Source organism: Strix aluco, chromosome Z, assembly GCF_031877795.1.
Source record: "Strix aluco isolate bStrAlu1 chromosome Z, bStrAlu1.hap1, whole genome shotgun sequence".
Lineage (NCBI taxonomy): Eukaryota > Metazoa > Chordata > Aves > Strigiformes > Strigidae > Strix > Strix aluco.
Window position 1 is genome coordinate 39,173,799 of NC_133971.1, and position 22,256 is coordinate 39,196,054.

General features: G+C 41.2%; 1 protein-coding gene across 1 annotated transcript in view; it reads left to right on the forward strand.

Moving 5' to 3' along the window:
• Nucleotides 1-8,268: 8,268 nt before the first annotated feature.
• GDA (guanine deaminase) overlaps nt 8,269-22,256 on the forward strand; it is a 31,797-nt gene continuing 17,809 nt past the window's right edge. Inside the window, 6 exon segments of the mRNA XM_074813123.1 lie at nt 8,269-8,346; nt 8,349-8,519; nt 15,927-16,015; nt 17,684-17,855; nt 20,386-20,473; nt 21,736-21,841. Coding sequence (XP_074669224.1) covers nt 8,269-8,346; nt 8,349-8,519; nt 15,927-16,015; nt 17,684-17,855; nt 20,386-20,473; nt 21,736-21,841 — 704 coding nt within the window.

A 22,256-nucleotide genomic window follows, 5' to 3' on the forward strand; every position in this document is an offset into this window, starting at 1 on the left:
GCTGAACAACTCCAGCTCTCTCACAGGATATGTGTTCCAACCCTCTGATCATTTTCATGGCCCTCCTCTGGACCTGCTCTAACAGTTCCATGTCTTTCTTGTGCTGGGGACCCCAGAACTGCATGCAGTACTCCAGATGGAGTCTCACAAGAGCAGAATACAGGGCGAAAATCACCTCCCTTGACCTGTTGGTCACACTTCCTTTTATGGAGTCCAGCATATAATTGGCTTTCTGGGCTGCAAGAGCACATTGCTGATTCATATCTAATTTTTCATCTACCAGTATCCCCAAGTCCTTCTCTGCAGGACTGCTCTCAATCCATTCATCACCCAGCCTCTACTGATGCTGGTGATTGCCCCAACCTAGTGTCCTGGTTTAACCAGGATAGGGTTAAGTTTCCCCAGCAGTGGGGGGGAGCTCTAGCCGGGTTATTCAGATACCATGCGGACCTCACATCCTGGCAGGTCACATTTTCCCTGGCACAGGAGCACGGTGCACTCGTGGTTTTGTACATCGTGCTTCAAACTGCTGTATTTGGTTGCTATTTTGCTCTGTTCATTGCTATCACTATTACTGTCATTGTTATTGTTGTTGTTGGTTGTGTTGCTATTGCATTGTTGTATTAAACCTTTCCTTATTTCAGTCTTGGGGCTTTGTATTTCACTCCCTTTGTGGGGGAGGGGTAGCGGCCGCGTGGTCTCAGACCCCGGCGGGGGCTAAACCACCACACCTAGGTACAGGACTTTGCACTTAGCCTTTTTGATCTTCATGAGGTTCACATGGGCCCACTCCTCAAGCCTGTCAAGGTCCCTCTGGATAGCATCCCTTCCCTCAAGCATATCAGCTGCACCACTCAGACTGGTGTCATCCACAAACTTGCTGAGGATGCACTCAATCCGCGGTTTATATTTCATTAATAAAGATACTGACGAGTACCAGTCCCAGTCTATTTGGTACTGAGGCATTGATTCTTTGGATAGAGTCATCCAGCCAGTTCCTGACCCATCTAATAGTTCATCCATCAAACACATCTCTCTCTAATTTAGTGACAAGGATGTTGTGTGGGATGGTGTCCTTAATGGCTTAAGGATCCCATTTTACTCACTGGTGTGATTCAAAGGGATAGCAGTTTGATTTGATGCTATCTGTTATGGCTCTAGGATTATATACCCAAGCTGTGTTTACCAGTGATGGAGTTCATGCTAGTTGCTGGTCTTTAGTACACACCATGTGTCCACACCTAATAAGCAATCCCCAGATGAATATGTCCACAGCTGATAAGTGAAACCAGATTTCTGTAGAAACATCCCAGACTACCTAGTCTTTACTAACAGAAACCTGGGCACATGTAAAGAGCAAACTACTGAAGGACCTTGCAGACACATTGCAGGTGGGGACCTCTATGTGGTTTAATGTCATCATGGGTTCCCTCTGACCAAGAGGGAAACCATGCCAAGCACACAAGTGGTGCACTGCATGACTCTAAATGTAGACACAAGACAAATCTGCACCCAAAAAAAAAATCTCATCTGGGAAATTTGCATGTCCAGCACAGTAAATTGCTAACATAAACACATTTATTGGGTGACAATATGGCACACACATGTAGTACTTTGGAGTTATACCACTGAGTGTTTGAGAGTCAGCAAGCAAGATAAAACAGTAATTTTATGAGGGAAACTCACACTACTGAAAGCCTCCTGGAAAACACAAGCAAAACATAAACAAAAACTAGGACTAAGGAAATGGATACAGGAAAAATTAAGGCCCATCAACACCTGTTCTTTTGCAGCCTTAGAAAATCATATTTTTTGACCTGTCCACATGGTCCCTACAGAGGATACTGACCAGTACTCTAGGTTATAGGGCTTCTTAGCCAGTAGGCAGCATCCCACAAAAGCCTGTTAGGAAAGGGGTGAGGCTGGGAAGCATTTATGAAACAATGAATATTTTGATCAACCTTTAAATGGTGAAAATTCCACTTTTTTCCATTCATTGTACGTATTTGCTTTCTGGGGAGGTAAGGGGGCTTTCATCAGCTTCTCAGATTGAACTTGGGTAAATAATACTGACACACACACCTACATAATGATTATCATTGATAACTTCCTTCTTTTCTCTCCACCACCCCGCTCTTCCCAACCCTTCCCTCTCCCTCTTCTTCTCTAAGAGGAACTATGGAGAAGTTGGAAATGTATACCTCAAATAAGAGACTGCCGCTTTTAGACATCTTAGATACCTGGTTTTGGATAGATAGAAGAAACTTTCTGTCAAGAGGTCATAGAAATAAACTCCTTTTCAATTCCAGAGCTGGTAATCCATAAAACTACGTACCTGTGAATAAATAAATTAGTTAATTCAGCTTACACACATTACTATTACCATTCGAATTCAGTAAGTGAAATTTTTTTTAAATTCTCACAGTATATATATTTATGTTTTAATATCTTCTGGAATAAAGTGGTGAAATAATAATACTGTGATATTACTTTTATATTTCTAGTAGGCGTCCACCAACCCAATCACAAAACCTTTCACAATGATTTTACTACTTGACTGAACGCTAGCATGTACGAAGAGGTCCTTCGTACAGCTTAGAAATGTAACTGTTGGTTAATACATTGCAATTATTAAGCTAATTTACAGGAGTAGGTTTTGATGCATGCATTATTAATTACTTTTGCAAGTTAGATTATTCATCATGGTTCAGGGTTCACAAATCACTTGAGTAGAAAATTAATTCCAGTATAAGTGGAAGCACATTGGACAGCTTAGCTCATCAGGATTATCAGTCACCACTGTCAGGCAAGGCTAAAGGAGGAAGAAGCAGTCATTTGCTCCCCTTTAAAGCAGGAAAAGTGTTCATGTGTGGACAGCATTAAAGAGGAAATCAATAGTAACTGCTCACTTGAATTCCCTATGACAAGTTATTTTTGTCTGCATGTCTTAAGGGTTTTATCTTCTGCTAACAATGCAAAGGTAGATAAATGTCTAGTCACTGGTAATATGTTGCAATATATTATTTGGTTTTATGGGTTTTGAGCTTGAAAATGAAACAAAACAGTTTTTTGCAACAGTTAAGTACAGTGGTTTATGATGATCTCATGACTAGAAACCAACTGATCCTGTTTGTCATGATTTAACCCCAGCCTGCAGCTAGACACCATGCAGTCACTCACTCACTCCTCCCCTCTCCCAGTGGTAAGGGGAGGAGAATCAAAGAAAAGTCAAACTCATGGGTTGAGATAAGAACAGTTTAACTAAAATAAAATATATTAGCAACAATAATAAAATAAAACAACAATAATAACAATGAAAAGGAATATAACAAAAAGAGAGAAATAAAACCCAAGAAAAGACAAGTGATGCACAGTGAAAACATTCACCACCCACTGACTAATGCCCAAGCAGTGATCCACCCCAATCAGCCAACTCCCCACAGTTTATACACTGAGCATGACATTCCATGGTATAGAATGTCCCTTTGGTTAGTTTGGGCCAGATGTCCTGGCCATGCTCCTTCCCAGCTTCTTGTGCACCTGCTTGCTGGCGGAGCACGAGAAACCGAGAAATCCTTAATTAGTGTAAGTGCTATTTAGCAACAACTAAAACATCACTGTGTTATCAACATTATTCTGACACTAAATCTAAAGCACAGCACTGTACCAGCTGCTAGGAAGAAAATTAACTCTGTCCCAGCTGAAATCAGGACACTGTACTATTACATGTGTTGCATTCACCATGTAATGTAATTGCACAAAGTTTTCTCAGTGAAAGAGCTCAGGCAACTACACCGAGTCCTGGTTCAATTTGTTCCCCACAAGCCTCTGTTAACAACAGCAGACACCCTCGTTCTGCTCTATTCTCTCTTAGCACGAGAGCAGAGGTCAAGTCTAGCAAGTGTATTGATTCATCCTTTGTGTCTTGAAACTGAAAACAAGTCTGCCAACAACATCTTTTGGGATGTTTCACCCATTCATGCTTGTACTTCTAGTGAGAGATGAGTTTTACCAATATTTGTGTAGTATTTCCTGTCTCTTCTTAAGAACTCCTCCAGCTTAGTTACTACAATTCCTGTTAGGAACAAGCCTTGGCAGTAAAACAGAAAATCTTTGTCAGTGTTAAAACTAACATCAGCTAATCTGAGCTTCAGGTAATTACGTTATCAGTGAAAAAGTAGGACGTACTATCTTTAAATTCTAATGATGGGATATTTTATGACAGTACTATGCCAGTACTGGCCCCTTTGGAGGTGGAAAGCATCAGAAGGTAACTCCAGTCTCCCTTGGAGATATCCGAGCCTTGCCTCCCAAACCATTGTAGACTTGGGAATCAAAGGTTGAAAGCTCTGTCTGGGACCTGCAGAGTGAATGTCCATGGTGGTAAGTGAAATGGAGCTTGTATGTATGGACATTGCTTCTTACTCTTTTCGAGTGGGGTAATCTTCAGTTTTACATAGAGTTGGAAAAAAAAAAGTATTGTAAACAGATGTTGATGACATAAAATTTTCAGGGAAAATGAGGTACTTGAAGTAGCCTGTGCTGGATTAACTCTAGCTCCCAACTTAATTTCACACTCGAGATGATTAGATATTTATCATGCTTCGCTTTCTTTTTATGAATTCCAAGTATTTGCTGAGTACTCAACTCTTTCTTCTGGAGACAAAAGTCACTCAATAGCAGGTAAATCAATTATATTTTTTCTCTCCACTGATTTAGTTGCTATGTTACAAATTGTATACAAGGTACATTTTGACCACAAAATGCAATAAGAACATTCACTTCTATATCAGAATAATAATTATTGTGCCCTGATGTTCAGGTTCTGCAGGCACATAGCTCATCAAAGTTCTGATGATAGGAGCTTCTGTGTAGTGGCAGGTACTCCATCAACTATTTTTTGAAAGCAGGGAGAGAAACAAGTTCCTTTTTCTTATATATCTCAGATGTTGCAGGATCAGCTTAAGTGCTCTGAAACTTTGAAACGAGGCATTGAATTCTTGCTTTGTATAGTATACCAAGTGAAGAAAAAGATCAGAAAGTGTTAATGAGAATGAAGACACTAATCTTGCTAAAATCTGTCCCCGTGCTCCTAGGAGTACATCGACTGATTATTCTTCTAGTCCTGAAGCTGTTTGGCTTCAGGATTTGGACCAAAGACTCATTTCTATCACTGACTAGAAGACAATGCTTTAGAAGAAAAAGAGTCTGCAAAGCTACTGAATGGTGAGACAGACTGGTTTTTTTAGCAGCAGTAGATCAAAGTACAGTGATTATGTACTTTAATGTAAAGGTGTTAATCCAGGTACGATGATTTCAAGGAGTTTCTAAAGCTAAAATGAATTTAAAAATGTTATTCAGACAAAACACTGTGTAATTTGTAAGAAGCTAAATTGCTTTCTCCAGACCCTCAATTGTTTTGTAAAAAAGAGCAAGTTATTTCATTCACTCTTTAATTAGTAGTTAACAGTCACAACTGAGCATTACATTTCTATCCAAGGAGGTAAAATGCCTAGCCCAGTGTATCCCAGCAAAACTAATCATGCATCAGTGTAATCCTCTTACAGTATCTTGGAAGAATGACTTAGTTTTTCACAACTGGCCAAGGTCTCATCTTGAGCCATGTCAATATCTAGAGTATACATGTGTACCGTTGCAAGCTGATAATCAAAGAAACTTTGGGAGAAGGGAAGGTTGTTAACCATGCTTCCACTAGCCCTCTTCAGGGGCTTCCACACTCTACCACATGAGAGCTGGAAAAAGCAGAAGAGAACTCCTGTTCTTTTAGCAGTGAAATTACCCAACTTCAGAGTATTTGGAACCTATTTATGGCAATAAATTTATCACTAACTGTGTTTGTTATTGACATTTCTCCCTAAAAGTGCTAAAGGAAGAAACTGTCAGTGGTTTTGGTTTTCTTCTCATGGATAAATACAGGCTGGATTAAATCTCACTGAAATCACCAGCATAAGTATCACCCTTTATGTAAGAGTAGCTGGAGGAAATCCCTGAGATTTTTAATGGAAAACCAGGGTTGAAGCAGTCTCACGTTCTCAGGAACGGCCCACATCCCCACCAAATGCAAGCAGAGGGTTTCTCAGGAACAGTGAGCTCTGCTGAATATTTCTTTGGACAGTAGTGTAGTGTGTCTGGGCAGCAGCCAGCACAAGAGCTCAGGATTTCAAACCAAAAGCTGTGTATAGCCTGATGTAAGTGAAGCACACAGATATACAGGGCACCATACTGGAGAGGACAACATACAGTGGGAACCAGCTACCTTGGAAAATCAGGCTAGCTGCTGCCACGAGGGCAGAGGCAAGTTGTATGGAGCAGTAGCTATTGCTGGGGAAAATTGTTTTCACTCCTCTGTTCACAGAGGAGCAAGTGAGTTTACCTCTGCAGGGCTTGATCTCTGTTCATGCTATTTCTCAGCCCTGCTCCCTCTACCTTTTGTTGTTCAGTGGCAAAACCAGCCTCTCTCTCACTCCTTATCCTTCATAGAGCAAAAGATAATTTTCCTCGCTTGGGATCACAGCTTGGAATACTGCTCATTTCAGCTGCAGCCTTAATAAACACAGCAGTACCACCCTGAGAAACACCTTTGAAAGAGGGTTTTTGCAAGTGCTAATTTAAAAGACTTTTGGTGTTATTTTAAAAAATTTATTACTCTGCTGTTCAAGGAAGCAGGAAGTATTACAGTAGATGAACTGAATTGCATGAAGGATTCTCATGACAGTTTCTTCTCCAAACCAGATTAACCTGCAAGATCAATTTGTGTTTTGTTTGCTAGCTTCTCATGTCAAAGAGATTAGAAATACAATAAAAAACTGCCATGTGTCTTAAAAAAATCCATGTTATCTCATTGCAAGTCGTAAACTACAAGACCTCTCACAAGAAATTAACAACTCGCATGTAAGAGTCCCTTTCACATGTCCATTTAATTTCGGACGCTCTTTGTGGTCTGACCAAGCTGACAGCAAAGTCCAGGTAAGATCATTTAGTTGGCATTAGTAAGTCCACTATTTTTTAAACTTCCTTCACAGCAATCTAAAGCATTCTTATGCAAAGAAAGCAAGATAAAGGCTTGTGATTTGCCCATAGCAGAATAAAATTAAATTCATTCTGTGCTTTCCCACTGTGTCTTTCTCTCCTCCCACCATTGATCTGGAGAGCTTGTAGGAATGATAATCTGCTATGCATTTGTATAGCGTCAGCACAGTGGGAAGTGCAAAGGTCTTTTAATGATAAACTATGAACTTCACAATCCAGCTTTGAGAATGACTACGTCAGTGCCCTGGGTACCAAGTTCATCCGTCACTTAATGAAGAAAGGTGTCTTATGGAAATTCAGAGGACACTCATGGTGTTATCCTTGGCGTACATCATTCTGGCCCTATGAAGTCCTATCCCAATATTCTCACTAGTGATCCTCCTAGCATGTGTTCATGATGTCCTTTGACTTAGGTTGTTGGAGCAGAATATGGTCCTGGAAGTGCAGGTTGTCTGGGTTAACAAAATTAATTTTTCTCTACCTTTAATTTTCCTGATGCTGTTTTTGCTTTTTCTGTAGAACGCCTCCACTGAATGAGGCATTTGGCTGCTTTCTTCTGGTAGTTCTGATACCTCAGCTGGCATCTATTTTCTACTCCTATATCCTACTAATGCGCATACACAGGCTGAGGACTAAGGAGACAGAATTATCTTGGAGCACTGAGTACAACAGAAGAGGTGAAATAAAGCAGTAACTGTCGCCTCAAAATTCATGTCTAAAGTTTATAATATTTTTAAATTACAGTATGTTTCCTAGTGCTCCAGGCACAGAACAACAGGTTTCAAGCTGCTGACAGCTTGTTGCAGTGCAAACTGACAAACTCAAGCTGTAAATTAAACTTTAAAAAGTGGCTAAAACCTAGAGGTTGGTTGCAAAAGTTAGTTGCCGGACACTCGCCAAGTAGTGCCAGACACCTGGGGTGATCTCTCACCACTTCTCAGAAAGTAACTGGGATCCCAAAACCCACTGGGCTTCGTTCCAGGCTTTTGCGCCTCTTACATCGCGGCCCCATGCCAGCGGGGGGGGTCGGGGGGGGTGTGTGGCTGACGGTTTAGGGCGGGGGGGGGCACCCCGCGCACCTCTCGGCCGCCTCCCGGCCGTCCGCGGGCACCTCCCGCCTCCCGAGGGAAGGGGAAGGGGAAAGGGGCGGCCCGCCCTCCCGCCCTCCCTCTGCCGAAACCACTCCCCGAAGAGAAAAAGTCACCAAGGGGTGGGGAAATGGTGACAGCTCCAGGAAGCCGGCGGCGGCACCGGGAGACACGGAGGGGCGGCAGTCCGCTGGCTAGCAGCTCCCAGCCGCCTCCGCCGCGGCGAGGCGAGCCCCGCCGGCCGCCGCCGCCGCCGCCATGGGCTCCCCGCAGCGCCGTCCGCTCGCTCACGTCTTCAAGGGGACCTTCGTGCACTCCGGCCCCTCCGCGCCCATGGAGATCCTCCACAGACACCTGCTGGGGGTGGACGAGAGCGGGACGGTGAGCGCGGGCGACGGGGGAAGGGATGGGCGTTGTGGGGACGGCCGGTCCGGGCGGCCGGGGGAGGCGCGGGGAGATGCCGCCGTCCCGTCCCGACCCGCTCCGCGCCGCCGGGCGGTGATCTCGGGCTGTCCCGCTGTCCTTAGTGCCCCCCTAGCTCGGGGTGAAAAGGAGCCTTTTCGGTCCTGAGTCCTGGTCCGGGGGTGGTGAGGGGCAGGGCCGCCTCCGCCCGTCTGTAGGGAGAAAGTGGAAAATTTTTGCACTCGACGTGCTGGGTGTCTGTCGGCAAGAAAGAAGAGCCGCCGAGAAGGGATTTCATGCCTGCAGGTGAGGGAGGTAACTGGGGTGGTATGTATATCGCCTTAGCACGAGCCTTCAAGCAGCCTATATCTGGTTTTGAAGTGTGCTAAGCGTTTCCAAAACAGCAGCGCGCCTGGACCAGGCACTATTCTTTCAAATACTCTCAGTTTTCTTTCAGTTTCACAAAGGGGGTTTTCATTCTCAAAAGTATCAAAATAATGATTGTGATTAATTACGGTGTACCCCCTGTACTCATGCACAGCCTTCTGAGTAAGGGCTTTTGTTTTCTTGTCACAAGAGAAAACATGGCATATACCCACAAAGAGTTAGGAAGATAGTGACGTCGGGCATGTTAGTGTTACAAGCCAAGTTCAAAACAAGCATTGCACTTACTGACCATGCAGGATCGATTCTGGCTGGGAAACTGTATCTTTCCTTTAACAATATCACAGGTGAAACTGAGTTTCACAGTGCACATTGTGTAGGTAAACTGGTAATTTCTTATAGACTCAATAATATATATAGGTACCCTATATATAATAAAGAGAAGTAATTTTCTTTCTTGCTGCTAAATAACAGACTTCAGTAGCACTTGAAATCTGTGCAAAGCACACTTTGAGCCCTTACACTGTTTATTTTCTCTGTTCATACAGGTCCGTGAGGGCCTGTTTCAAGACAGCCCTCTTACAGCTCTTGGGGACTCTGGTGCAAGGCATAGCAAGGTCTATGAGAAGCTGTATTTTGATGTACAGAAGGGGAATAAAGACTTATATAACTGTGTATTGTCTGATGTCAGCTAAAAACAATAGGTCTGAGTGAAAAATGGTTTGGTTTGTGTAACTCAGGTGCAGGAGGCAGAAACTTATATCCCATCCTGCTCTCTCTAATGGCAGTTTCCAGAAAAGGGTCCCCACTTGGTATCCTTAGGAAATCAAGGCCTTTAAGTGATTTTTTTGAAAATCAGGTACCTTAATAAGCTATACCTAGGGATTTGTGCTCTCAGTCACTCTCTTCCCTTTTCCTAGTGAACAAGGATTCACTGGATATTGTTTTCCTTGCATAAATTGGCACATTTTCATGCAGTTATTTCTTTTAAAAAAAAAATTTCTAGTAAAACACTGTTGTCCGAAAAGGAAATTCCCACCAGAGTACAGTAACAAGGACTTTAATTTTCTTCTCTTTTTCATACAAATTCTTGGCATTTTACTATTCCAGGGTCTGATACAGTGAGTTTGGGAACTCTTCAGCCTATTTCTCATAATTTAACCTTATGCAGAACTAACACTGGAATCACAGAAGAGTTGACCTTTCAAGAAGGACATGGTGGTTAGAAAATTGCTTACCTTTATTGTCCAAATTTACACTGTAACTGTTTCAGCATTACTCTCAAAGAAATAAGTTAAACTAAATAGGTTCTTCTTTTGCCTCATGTTGCTGACTCCATCATGGAAAAATCTTGCACAGTCTCTGACAGGGTGAACAGATGAACTTTTGTGAACAGCAATGTCCTGTCCTCCAAGGGACAGGAGCATACAACCAGCCCCACAGAAACACTGCCCAGACCCCCACTGCAGGTGAGGATACTTGGCTGGTAAAGGCCACAGATGAAATGTCAGCTCTCTGTGCTTTGCCTGTAGATGAAAACGGAGCTTTATCAAGGAAAAATCATGCTGTCGGGTATGAAGACCCAAGTTATCATTAAGTTAGCAAAACAAGGGCTGTGTTTAACTGAATGGTTTGCAGAGCAGTGTGGTGCTTGAGGAACGGCAAATAGAAAGAGTAGTATTCCTCAGAGTAAAGAAAGTGGAGACAGTTGTGAAATGTGAGTTATGATTGAAATGTTGGTGCAATTAGCTTAGCTGTGTAGAATATTAAGTAAATAGAAGCTAAAAGCTCCTGTTGAAGGCTTGAAAAGAGCAAGAGTTGTGGAATAAGAATTAATATTGTTAAGTACTGCCAAACATAAGTGTTTGAATTAAGCCAGCTGGGATAGCAAGTGACGTGTGTTAGCTACAAGGAGGAATGTACCAAGGCACCAACATCCATCTGGAGTTCATTGCTTAACTTTTCTCAGCAGGTTGGGCTGTTTGTTCAGGAGCTGGGTCTAGTAAGTGCTCCTGTCTCTCATCTAGCTTCACATTCTACTTTTGGGAACTAGGCAAGCAATAGACATCATGTCTCTAATTGTAAAAGACAGCTAATCATTGTGGGAACAGTGAGGAAAGAGAAGTATGTGGCAGGGAAAAGAAGGATGGACCCCTTACTCATGTTCATCTATGCATGTCACAGCCAGAAACAACACAGGCACTGCTGGACCAGAAAAACCTGTGTTCCTTCAGCCAATATCATTCACCTTCCATTCTTTTGGTAGCAAAGTTACTTGCACTGCGGTGCATGGAGGCAGTCAGGGTTGACCGCATCAGGGTTGATGAATAGTTTAGTGGACCAGCTATGCGTTGATGGAGGAGCTTTGGGCATCTCTTGGAATAAAAAAGGCTTGAGCTAGGCATGAGGATAGGGAGGTCTCAGCTGCTCATCTTTGGGTCCTTTAGCCCCATCACATGGGTGACACATCAGAACTGATCAAAGTGTTTGGGCATTGGTGTTAGCAGCTGTTGGTCTTGCTTTTCATGATACACCGTTCCCAAAGTGCTGGTTATTGTCTTTGACTTCCTTCTTTACAAGCTGAAAGTCTTAGCCTTGCTTGTGCACATCTCTTGACTCTGTAGTGACTCTGCCACAGAGGTTTTTCTTGCTTTTACAGTATTAAGGTCCAGAACTAATTTAAAGGATCAGTGTACTAGGTTGGTTACCTTGATGTACAAGCCAATATTCAAGCAAATGTCCAAACGTGGGACCTCAGAGACCTTAAAGCACTCAGTGTTAGAAAGCTGGCTAGAGCAAATGCATCCTAAAGCAATGGGGAACATCTCTTGGGTGACCAAGGAGTTCTGTTGGGAAGTTTGAAAAGAGTATTAAGATGTTTTGCTTACTCATCCATAGCCACATTCGACAATAATGGACCAGGTGTCAGGTTTAGGGTTGATTTCATGTGTCCACCTCCCTTGAAACATATTCTTTTTATTATTCCATGATTTAAGTGTTTTATTTATCTGCACCCTAAGAGAATATAATAGCCACTTCTTTTCCATGGCAACGCCTGTTTCCAGAATTTGCCATCTGGTGTTTCATGTTTCTTGCTTTCCTCCTTTTTTTTTTTTTTTTTTTTTTTTTCCAGCAACTCTAACATTACTCATTCTGCATCCATTTTGACTTCAGCATCTGAGTCACATTTTCTTTATTGCTCATCAGAAATTTCACTAGGTCTGTATTCTAAGCCCTCTGCAGATACATAGCTAATTAAACTGGCTATATTCCTCTTCAGAAGGATGGAGATGCTGCTTCATGTGAAGTATTAATGGACTACAATATTTTTGCAATTTTTGCTAGTGTGGTATTTATTCATACGGTATGATTTTAAGAGTTTTTTTTTTCTGATTAAAAATTTAAAACATCTGCTCTTTAGACAGTGTAAATCATAGAAGCCATATGTGCATTTAAAATACTAGGCACCCAAAAACTTCTTGTCTACAGTTTAGCAGCCTCTGCTTATTTTTCGCTATAGAAAAAATAGAAAATGCAAAAGTTAATGTCATACACATAAAAAAATAGGCGTGCAAATAACTGCTAAACAGTGCTCTTTTGGTCTTCTTGATCTTCCTCCTAAGTTCCTTCCTATTGCCTTTTTACAATATTTGATCTTGCCCTTGCATGTTTTTTTAATTGCTGCCTTAGAAACTGCTGTCATAAGGGTGATACAGGCCCTCAGTGTGAGACTCTTCACAGGAGCAGAAGGATGCTGACAGCAGTGAGAATATTCCCTTGAACTTAGGGGAATGAGCTCTTATACCAAGGGAGTTAGAACACCATGAGTGTTTCTGGCAGAAACTGTGTTTACAGAAGAATTCCTTGATCAAATGTTAGATGTGCCAATCCGGAATGACTTGCCACTCACAAACCAAGAAAACCTGCCTTGTAATATCTTAATTAGCAATAGCCTTGGCTGCGGTGATCACATTATTGTGGAGTTTGGGATCTTGCTGAGCATGCTGAAGGTTAGTACTAAGACAAAGTCTTTAGGTTTTAGAAGAGCAAACTTCATCTCACTCAGAGCTCAGCTGGGAGGGATTCCGTGGGAAGCTTCCTTGGAGGATTTCAAGAATGATCTCCTGAAAGCACAAAGACAGTTCATCCCCTTTAAAGGTAAGGGAAGCAGGCAGAGCAAGACACCCCCTTGGCTTGACTGGAAGCTTCTGAGTCTGCTCAAAACCAAGAGAGAAGTGTACCAGGGATAGAAAAGCAGACAAACCTGTTGAGAACTACAGGGGCATCATCAGGGTGTACAGAGATGCAGTTAGAAAAGCAAAAGCTCAGTTTGGATTGAAATTGGCCATAGATGTCAAAAACTACAAGAACGGGTTCTTCAGGTGCATAAACAACAAGCAGAAACAGAAGGAAAATACTGGCTCACTGTTAAACAGGAGAGGTGAATTAGTCACCAACAATGCTGAAAAGGCAGTGGTTCTCAACACTTCATTCACCTCTGTCTTTACCAGCACTGTTGGGCCCCAGGCCTTGGGAGCAAAAATCCAGGCTGATGCAAACACAGACCCACCGTCAGTGAAGGAAGAGTTGGTATGTGAACTATTACAGGAGCTTGACCCCTACAAATTGATGGACCCCAACAATATCCACCCAGTGGTGTTAAGAGACCTGACTGGCGTCCATTGTGAGGCGGCTCTCCATAATCTTTGAGAAGTCATGGAGGTCTGGGAACATCCCAGAAGACTGGAAGAAGGCTGATGTCATGCCCATCTACAAGAACAGCTTAAAGGAGGATCCTGGAAATTATAGGCCCATCAGTTTTACTTCAGTCCTTGTGAAAGTTACAGAATGAATCCTCCCAGGGGCTGTCACAAGTCAAATGAAGCATGTGATTTGGAAAAGCCAGCACAGATTCACCAAAGGCAAATCATGCCTGACAAGCCTCATTGCCTTCTACTATGAAGTAACCTGCTTGGTTGATGGGCGAGCAGTGGACATTGTCTACATGGATTTCTCCAAAGATTTTGATATGGTTTCCCACAGTCTCCTCCTAGAGAAACTGATGTGTTATGGTCTAGACAAGTGGTCTGTGTGGTGGGTTGGGAACTGACTGAGAGGCCGCACCCAGAGGGTGGTGGGAAATAGCTTCCTTTCAAACTGGTAACCTGTCACAAGTGGGGTCCCCCAGAGGTCAATATTGGGCCCAATGCTGTTTAATATCTTCATAAGTGTTCTGGATGATGGGATCAAGCATACCCTGATTAAGTTTGCCAATGATACAAAATTGGACGGAGAAGTGGACAGTTTGGAAGGGAGAACCATCCTGCAGGAACAGGATAGGCTGGAAGAGTGGACTAACAAGAACCTTATGAAGTTCAAGTCAAGTGTAAGGTCTTGCACCTGGGAAAACATAATCCAGGAGTGCAGCACAGGCTGGGATCTACCTGGCTGGGGAGCAGCTCTGTGGAAAGTGACCTGGGCGTACTGGTGGACAACAAGCTCAATATGAGTGAACAGTGTGCTGCAGCAGCAAAGCAAGGCAATGGGATGCTGGGTTGCATCAACCAGAGCATCACCAGCAGAGATAAAGAAGTCATTATCCCCCTCTACTTAGTGCTTGTCAGGCCACACCTAGAATACTGTGTTCAGTTTTGGTCCCCACTGTTCAGAAGAAGGTGTGGACAGGCTGGAGAGGGTCCAGAGAAGGGCCACAAAGATGATCAAAGAACTGGGAAGCCTGCCATGTGAGGAAAGGGTGAGAGAACTGGGTTTGTTCAGCCTTGAGAAAGGAAGGCTTAGGGGAGACCTTATCACCGTGTTCCAGTTTTTAAAGGGTGGCTACAAAGAAGATGAAGACTCCCTTTTTATAAGGAGTCACATGGAAAAGATGAGGGTTAATGGGTATAAGTTACTCCTGGGAAGATTCCGATTGGACAGAAGAGGAAAATTTTTCACAATGAGAACAATCAGACATTGGAATAATCTCCCCAGGGAAGTGGTGGATTCCCCAACATTGGACACTTTAACATTCAGCTGGACAGGGTGCTGGACCATCATGTTTAGACCATGCTTTTGCCAAGAAGGGTTGGACCAGATGATCCTTGAAGTCCCTTCCAACCTGGTACTCTATGATTCTATGATTCCTGAAAGCCTAGGATAGACAGTCTTTGGCTCGGGGAGGCAGCAAAGTCCTGTACTCTGTCAAGTGTTGTGGAAATCTAGATCCTGCTTGGAGCCTGTAGCAGGCATTGCAGTTCCTAGACTCCCTGTTCTTTGTTCTTGGAGAGTTGTCCTGCCTATTATTGCCAGATCAGAGAATTAAAGAGTTGAGAGTTGCTAAAATTCTGATTTGGCAACAGAAACTCAGCATCAGTAGAGTTGATGTCCTCTAGAAGTCAAATGGAGCTGAGTTAGGTTCTAGATTTTTGAAATAAAGATCTTAGGCATACTTTTAGTCGGTTCTGGAAAATGAAAGATCAACTGCATTTTTTTCCCCTCAATTTCTTTTCTCTTCCTAAGCATTTAAAAGAACCCCAAAACCAACATTAACAATGCGAGCAGAAAATTAGAAAATAGTTATCTCAGTGCCAGTCAGTCCTAGGCAAAGCAATTAATTTGACCCCTCTGGTTTTGAATACTGTAATTGCATTCCTCTAAGACTGTTGCACACCTCCACAATAAACAACCATACTGCTAGCATGGTGGCACGTTACAGGAATGCCAGTGGACACTGAAGTCTGTGTGGTTCTGCCTGTGTATTACTTGAGAATTAATTAATTGTCTTCTTACAAGTTACAAAGTGGGTGCAGTTATTCACTGGATTGTGAGCAGGTATTTCAAAATCATGCTTGGTAGTCAGGAATAACAAGTATTTCAGTGAAAACCCATCACCTTTGTAGTAAGTGTGTAAAATCTGTTTTAAGATATGACTTGTTTTGCCTTTATGTGAAGCTGATGTGGGATACAGGTTTAAAGTATCTAACTATGTTTTCTTTCTTTTAGATTGTGTTTTTGGAACAAACTGATCAGCAAGAGCAACTGTCTAAGACGTGGGGGTTCAAAAAGTCTGACATAAGAGAACTGAGTAACCAGTATGTGTTTTGTTTAATTAATTTCAGCAAATGCAGTATATTCTCTGAGTGAAGTAATGCGAGTGTCTGTGAATGCATTTTTTCAGGGAGCACGTCTCGCTTTCAGGGGCAAAACTCCCTTTCAGCTGTGTGAGAGCTCTTAACCCAAGAGCTGCCTGTGTCCTGGATGGGGCATGGAGGGTGGATGGTCTGTGTGCCTTTTGCATTCCTTGGTTTGGGACTACAGCTGTGACTGAATTGTGCTGGCTGATTTACACTGCACAGAACCAAATGCTGTATTTAGCTTTCATACATGATCTGTGCTTACAGAATTAAATGATGTTCTTTCTTGAGATTGCATTTTTTATATCCATTTTGTTAGCAGCAGTCTGTGCCTAACTAGCTTGAAATTCTAGACTTAATAAATGTTGGTAACACTAACACTGCAGATATAAAACTCAATTGCTTGGGCTTTGACACAGTCCCTAATAAAAACTATTAAAATTAGAAGATTTAAACCTTCTAAACGCAGAGCCTTGGATTTCTAACTGTATTGCAGCTAGAGCATTTCTTTTTTCTTCACCCAGTGAAATACCCCACCTTTCTGGTGAAGTGAAATAAGTTTGGATTGCACCTGCTATGCTTTGCGTGTAGTAGCACAACTGTGAATGACTTGTGGCTTGGAATCTAGAGCTGCAGCATTGTTTTAGTATTCAGTTGTTAAAAAATCTCTATGCTTTGTTGGAAGGCTAATCATACAGTATACATAAGTCATCAGATGTTTTCTTCACTTGAAATAGCCTGAGGAAAATGGAAGGTGCTAGGAGTATGGAACAGGTTGAGAAAGATCTTTCAGCATTTCTAGCATTCAGGAAAACAGGAAGAAGGGGAACTACAAAGAGATGAAATCACTGTTCATTCAGTAGTCAGGGAGAAGGGAAGAGGAATGAGAGAAATTTTATACTGTAAGGAGTTCCAGCACAAACCAAAATAATTATAGCAACTTCCTGGTAATGTTGATATATTCATCCCTGTGATTGCATGAACACTACATGACAACAAACAATATTACAGTTCCATTGTAAATATGCTTTTCCTGTCAAGATATTGAGCAGAGATATTTTTCACCAGTGTCTGTGTCTGCATTTGTAGACACAGTGGCTGTTCTTGCACTAAACCTTGAAATTAATTGATTGAATATATATATATACACGCATATATAATGTAGAGGAAAACTGGGATGTGGAAGCATACATTTTTGTAAATACAATGGTCTGGCAGCAAGAGGCATTCCAAATGTATTCATACTAGAAAGCAAGACTGTGCCCAAATCTTCTCTTTTTCAGGTGGATTCTATGGTGGAGTAATTTTAGTTATTGTGAAATCAGTTTGGCTTAATTTGTTGGTATTTACTCTGAGTAATTATTAAAGATAGTTGGATTCAACATGCTCTTACATTGTTTTTCTCTCAGTTAGTTATTTATAAGTCTGTGTAAAAGTTATTATTCAGCTGCTTCATACCATAAAAGGAGTATGGGTAGACATACAGTTGGAGTTGATAGATCTGAAGCTGAAAGAGGAAGGTTAACCTGTACTTGCCATTTACTCTGGTGGATTCTGCTCAAACATACTGTTTAAAGCAAAACTACTTCCTGTTTGGACTATTATAATTTTCTTTTCTTTCCCTAGTGAATTCTTCATGCCAGGAATGGTTGATACACACATTCATGCCCCTCAGTATTCATTTACTGGTACAAGAGTAGATCTACCACTTTTGCAGTGGTTGACTACCTACACGTTTCCAACAGAAGACAAATACAAAGACAGCAATTTTGCGGAAGAAGTATACACCAGAGTTGTTGTAAGTACTGCAAATGTCATTTACCTACTTGACAACATTTATATTTGTGAAATATATGTATGTTTTCAGGTCAGCAGAAATAGCAGAGCAGTTAAAATTAAGAGTAGCCACTGTTCTATTTGCCAGCCAAGATTGTCCCATACTAGTTCCAGTCTTGTTTTGTTCTTGCTGATAAGACAGTTCATTTAATCACATGGTTAACAACGAACTTGTTTATCATCTTTTCTCATATCTAAGTACAATCACCAACATTTAAGAGTACTCTCAGAGCTGGTATAGCCAGCAGGTGTAGACAACCTCAATGCAGAGAGAACCAACCATGGTAAAAAAAAAATCAGAGGATATTTCCTTTTCTGCACAAAAAGCCTCTAATATGAAACTGTCTTCTGCAAAGACTACATGAAAGAGAAGATACTGCTCACAGACAACAAATCTGGGGTGTTTTGAAGTAATTAAGGAAGATGTTTCTACAGCTGAGGTCCTTGTAGCAGGAATATCTTTCACTTCAGGGGCTTTAGATGAAATCTGTCAGTGGTATTGTGGCACAAAGAGAGAGTCTGTGTTTGAACTAGACTGATTCTGAGCAATATAAATGTTTTAAGTTCAAATTCCACTTGATGAACAATAAGCACCTACGTCACATTGCAGAGTACTGATTCTGTACTATAACTGAAATGTATCCTTTAATATGTGGACTGAAATATCTTTGAGAGATTAAATTATTTGGCCAGCATAATTTGCCTTGCATTTGTCTAATACTGTGACAACATGTGTTGTCAAAATAATAACATAGTGGATCTGGAATAAATAGTTATACTGCCCATGCCACACAATTTTTTAAAAAAATTACTTTCTGCTATCTACCATCATAAAAACATGTAGGAGCAGCTTGGTCATAAACTCTACTCACAAGCACACTTGCCTTCAGCTACTTAAAATGTAGAGTTGATGTCACCTCCCAGCTGTGTGCCTCAACATACTGTTACTGTCTCCATCAGTTCAGATAGGGTGACATCAGCACAGCTAAAGTGCTCGTTGTGCAAGGTGTTTAATTACATCACCCAGAAAAGAACTGCCAGGTGATGGAAGTTAGTTGTAGGAGCTTCAACACAATGGTTAGACTCTCCCTAGGTGTATCAAATAGGACAAGGTCAGGAAAATTTCTTCACCCCCAAAATGCCGCAGAATACCAGTCATTCTGCAGTCTTTGATGGGGCTGATAGTAACCTTCAACTGTTAGAAACAGGAGTAAACCTGCAGAGGGCAGATACTGTTTCATATGCATCTTTGCACTTTTGGAGTTGTAATGAAAACAGTGATCTTTTTCAATCAAAATTCTGTTTCAAATAAACACTTTCTATACTTGGTGAAGGAAACAAATTAGGTGAAATTTGCCAGATTTCAGCTTGAACCTCCTCTGGTCCCTCAAATTTTAGGAAAGCCAATTCTTCATGCTGATGTTTTGGAAACATAATGTTTTAAGATTTAATTTTACAATGATGTCAGGAATCCAGAAGTAGAGAATTCTGGGGTTTAAAGCTGAGAAAGACAGACGTAGTCTGTCTCCGTAATGACATTGTTATTTCTGAGACTCATTTTAGGAACCCTTAAAGACATTCTTGTAATTATTTTCTTTAATTTGAATATTTTAAGGAAAAGACAGAACTTGGCTTCATGTTTGTCAGATAATTAGGTCTAGCGATTCTCAAAAGTTATGTTGGATGTCCCACCTTCTATCTCATTAAAAAAATAAAATAAAATTCTCAATTTACATTGTATCTAGAATCCAAAAATGTAACTTAAGCCTGTGTATTGGATGGGTAGTCAATATAGTATGCATTAGTCCCAAGGTCAAGTGAAGCTACACATGTGTTCATGAGTTAATCTAGCTTTAAATGGCTCTTCATTTACTGTTATGTCCTCCAAACGTAAGTGAACAGATATCAACCACCCTCTCCTTTCAAATGGTATAATTAAATAAATAATTAAATTATTCTCTGAGCAGTTTTCAGTTTACTTTTACCTTGAAGTTTGTTACTTTGTACTCAAGGATAGCAAAGGATTATTATACATGAAAGCCTGGCTATTTTTCCCAGCCACGTCAGGTGGCCAAATGAAAACCACTATTTTCCCAAAAGCCTTGCTTTGCTAATGTTGGGTAAGCAATGCTTCACTGAAAATTGGAGAGCCTTTAAAAACTAGGAAATAACATAAATGACTGGTTGTTTGTATTTCTAAATATAAGTCAGAATTTATTTCTAGTTTGAGTGAAGGAAATACAGATAGGTTTCTAAGGGTTTAGCCACTGTTAAAATCCTGTATGGATTTGGAAGAGGAATTTTTATATTTATTAACACTGAGACTTAAAAAGGTACTATGAAATTAAAAATCTGTATTTTACCTCCCCACTTCACTGCACAATTTCACAATAACTAAATGTTCTCGCAGTTTGAAATCAGACTGCCTGTTCTGCATTTTGGCAGCTTGATTTTTTTTTTCCCAGACAGTTGAAAATTATTTCTTTTTATAGAGACGAACTCTAAAGAATGGCACGACTACAGCTTGCTACTTTGCAACCATTTACACAGACACTTCTCTTCTTCTTGCTGAAATCATAGGTAAGACTAACAGTGAGTTTTGAAGGATGTTGCGCATCCATAGTTGAAGGAAACAGAGTTTAGGCATTTTAGACTAGCTAGGGATCTATCTGTCTTTCTACTAATTTGTTTTTTATTCATTGTATCTGTCATACTGTGTCCTCAAAATCCACCCTCGTTACCCTTGTTCACTTAACTGCCTCTCTCCTGTTGTTTCTGCCAGTCTCTTCATTCCCAAATCAGCTGAGCATGAATTAGGTCTGCTGGAGTTGCTCTTCAGCTGCAGTTTTCTGCTCTTTGTAGCCTTTTGCTGTTTGAGGATTAAAGGGCTGAATGACAAGAGATGCAGTCAGTGCATTAATTTCCTGATATTCTGAAGTTTCAGATGAGAAACAGCATCTAAAATGTCCACACACCCTCTGAAACCAGAACAGTGGGAGTTGGGTCAGGATCTTATCCCTCCCTTCTGTTCACCATAGCAAATACCTGCTGCTTGAAAGTGTTGTGATTTTTGCAGGATTTCTCAAGGCTCAGCCAGCTTCCAAAACAGAGCAGTATAATGAGAATCTCAGTTTTCATCAAAAATTCCCTAGTCTTTCTGATTTTGTAGGAAAACCTAAAACTTTGAAGCTGTTGTATTCAACAACTCAAAGTAAAAGTGGATAAAAGAGATCTAATTTAGAAACATGTTTAAAAGCTTAGAAATTAATATTATATGCATTTCTTTTAAGTCTTACACATGAGTTCTGAGTCCTAGCATGGATAAATCTCAAGAGGCTAGAAGTAGCTCTGGTAATTTTCTCCATCCAATTGCATGTGGAGGCATGTTAGGAGCCTCATTCGTTTCTCTTAGGCAGAGATGTTTGGCTGAGATCTTTGTGCCTTTTCTCAGCTCAGGTAACCACCTACTACAGCTACTGTACTTTGTTGCTGTGTTTCTCATTCTCTACTTCACAGCAGCTTTCTTCATATACTACCGTTATAAATTCTGCCTGTGGTTAAACTACAGTAATCTAGTACTCAATTATAATATTTTTAAAGTTGGGTACTAATGTGGAAGAGAACTCCCATTTAAATGTTTTGGTTTTTTTTCCTCTTTCCTTTTTAGCCTTAAAAGTCACATGGATGGTCCCAACTTAAAGAGAAGAAAAGATCATAAATTCTGTTCATCTTAAATGAAGCTGGGAGGGGTGGAATTTGCTATTTTGATTTCAGCACAGGTTTTGATAGCAGCTTTTGAGAACCAGTGATTCTAAATTTTATATTCTTATGCATCTCAACAGATAAATTTGGGCAACGAGCATTTGTTGGAAAAGTCTGCATGGATATGAATGACACTGTGCCACAATACAAAGAGATTACTGCTAACTCTATCCAAGAGACAGAAAGGTAAGGTGATTATATTGATGGCACAACCTTTAGAAATAAGACTTTTTCATACATCTGAAAAGTGAATGTGAAGCTGACTAAGAACTTACAGTTTGAATTTATTAGGAACAGTTTTTTTTTCTTCTGACAGTATTTTTTCCTAGATTTCTGGCAATTCCTGCATACCCAGTTGCTGGATAGCCCAAGCAGTTTCTCTCTTGCTCTTCCAAAGAAGGGGAGAAGCTACAGCTCTAGGGTTTGGAGTGACTATGTGGATGTTATTGTCTGTATTCTGCCGCCTCTTTTCCCTTCACATCCCTGTGTGTGGAGGTGATGTGACCTGACATGGGATGGTGGGGTGTCAGTAAGTTGCTTCATCCCCATTAACTTCTGAGCCATTTCCTTCCCCCATTTAGGATAAAGCTTTATTCAGGCT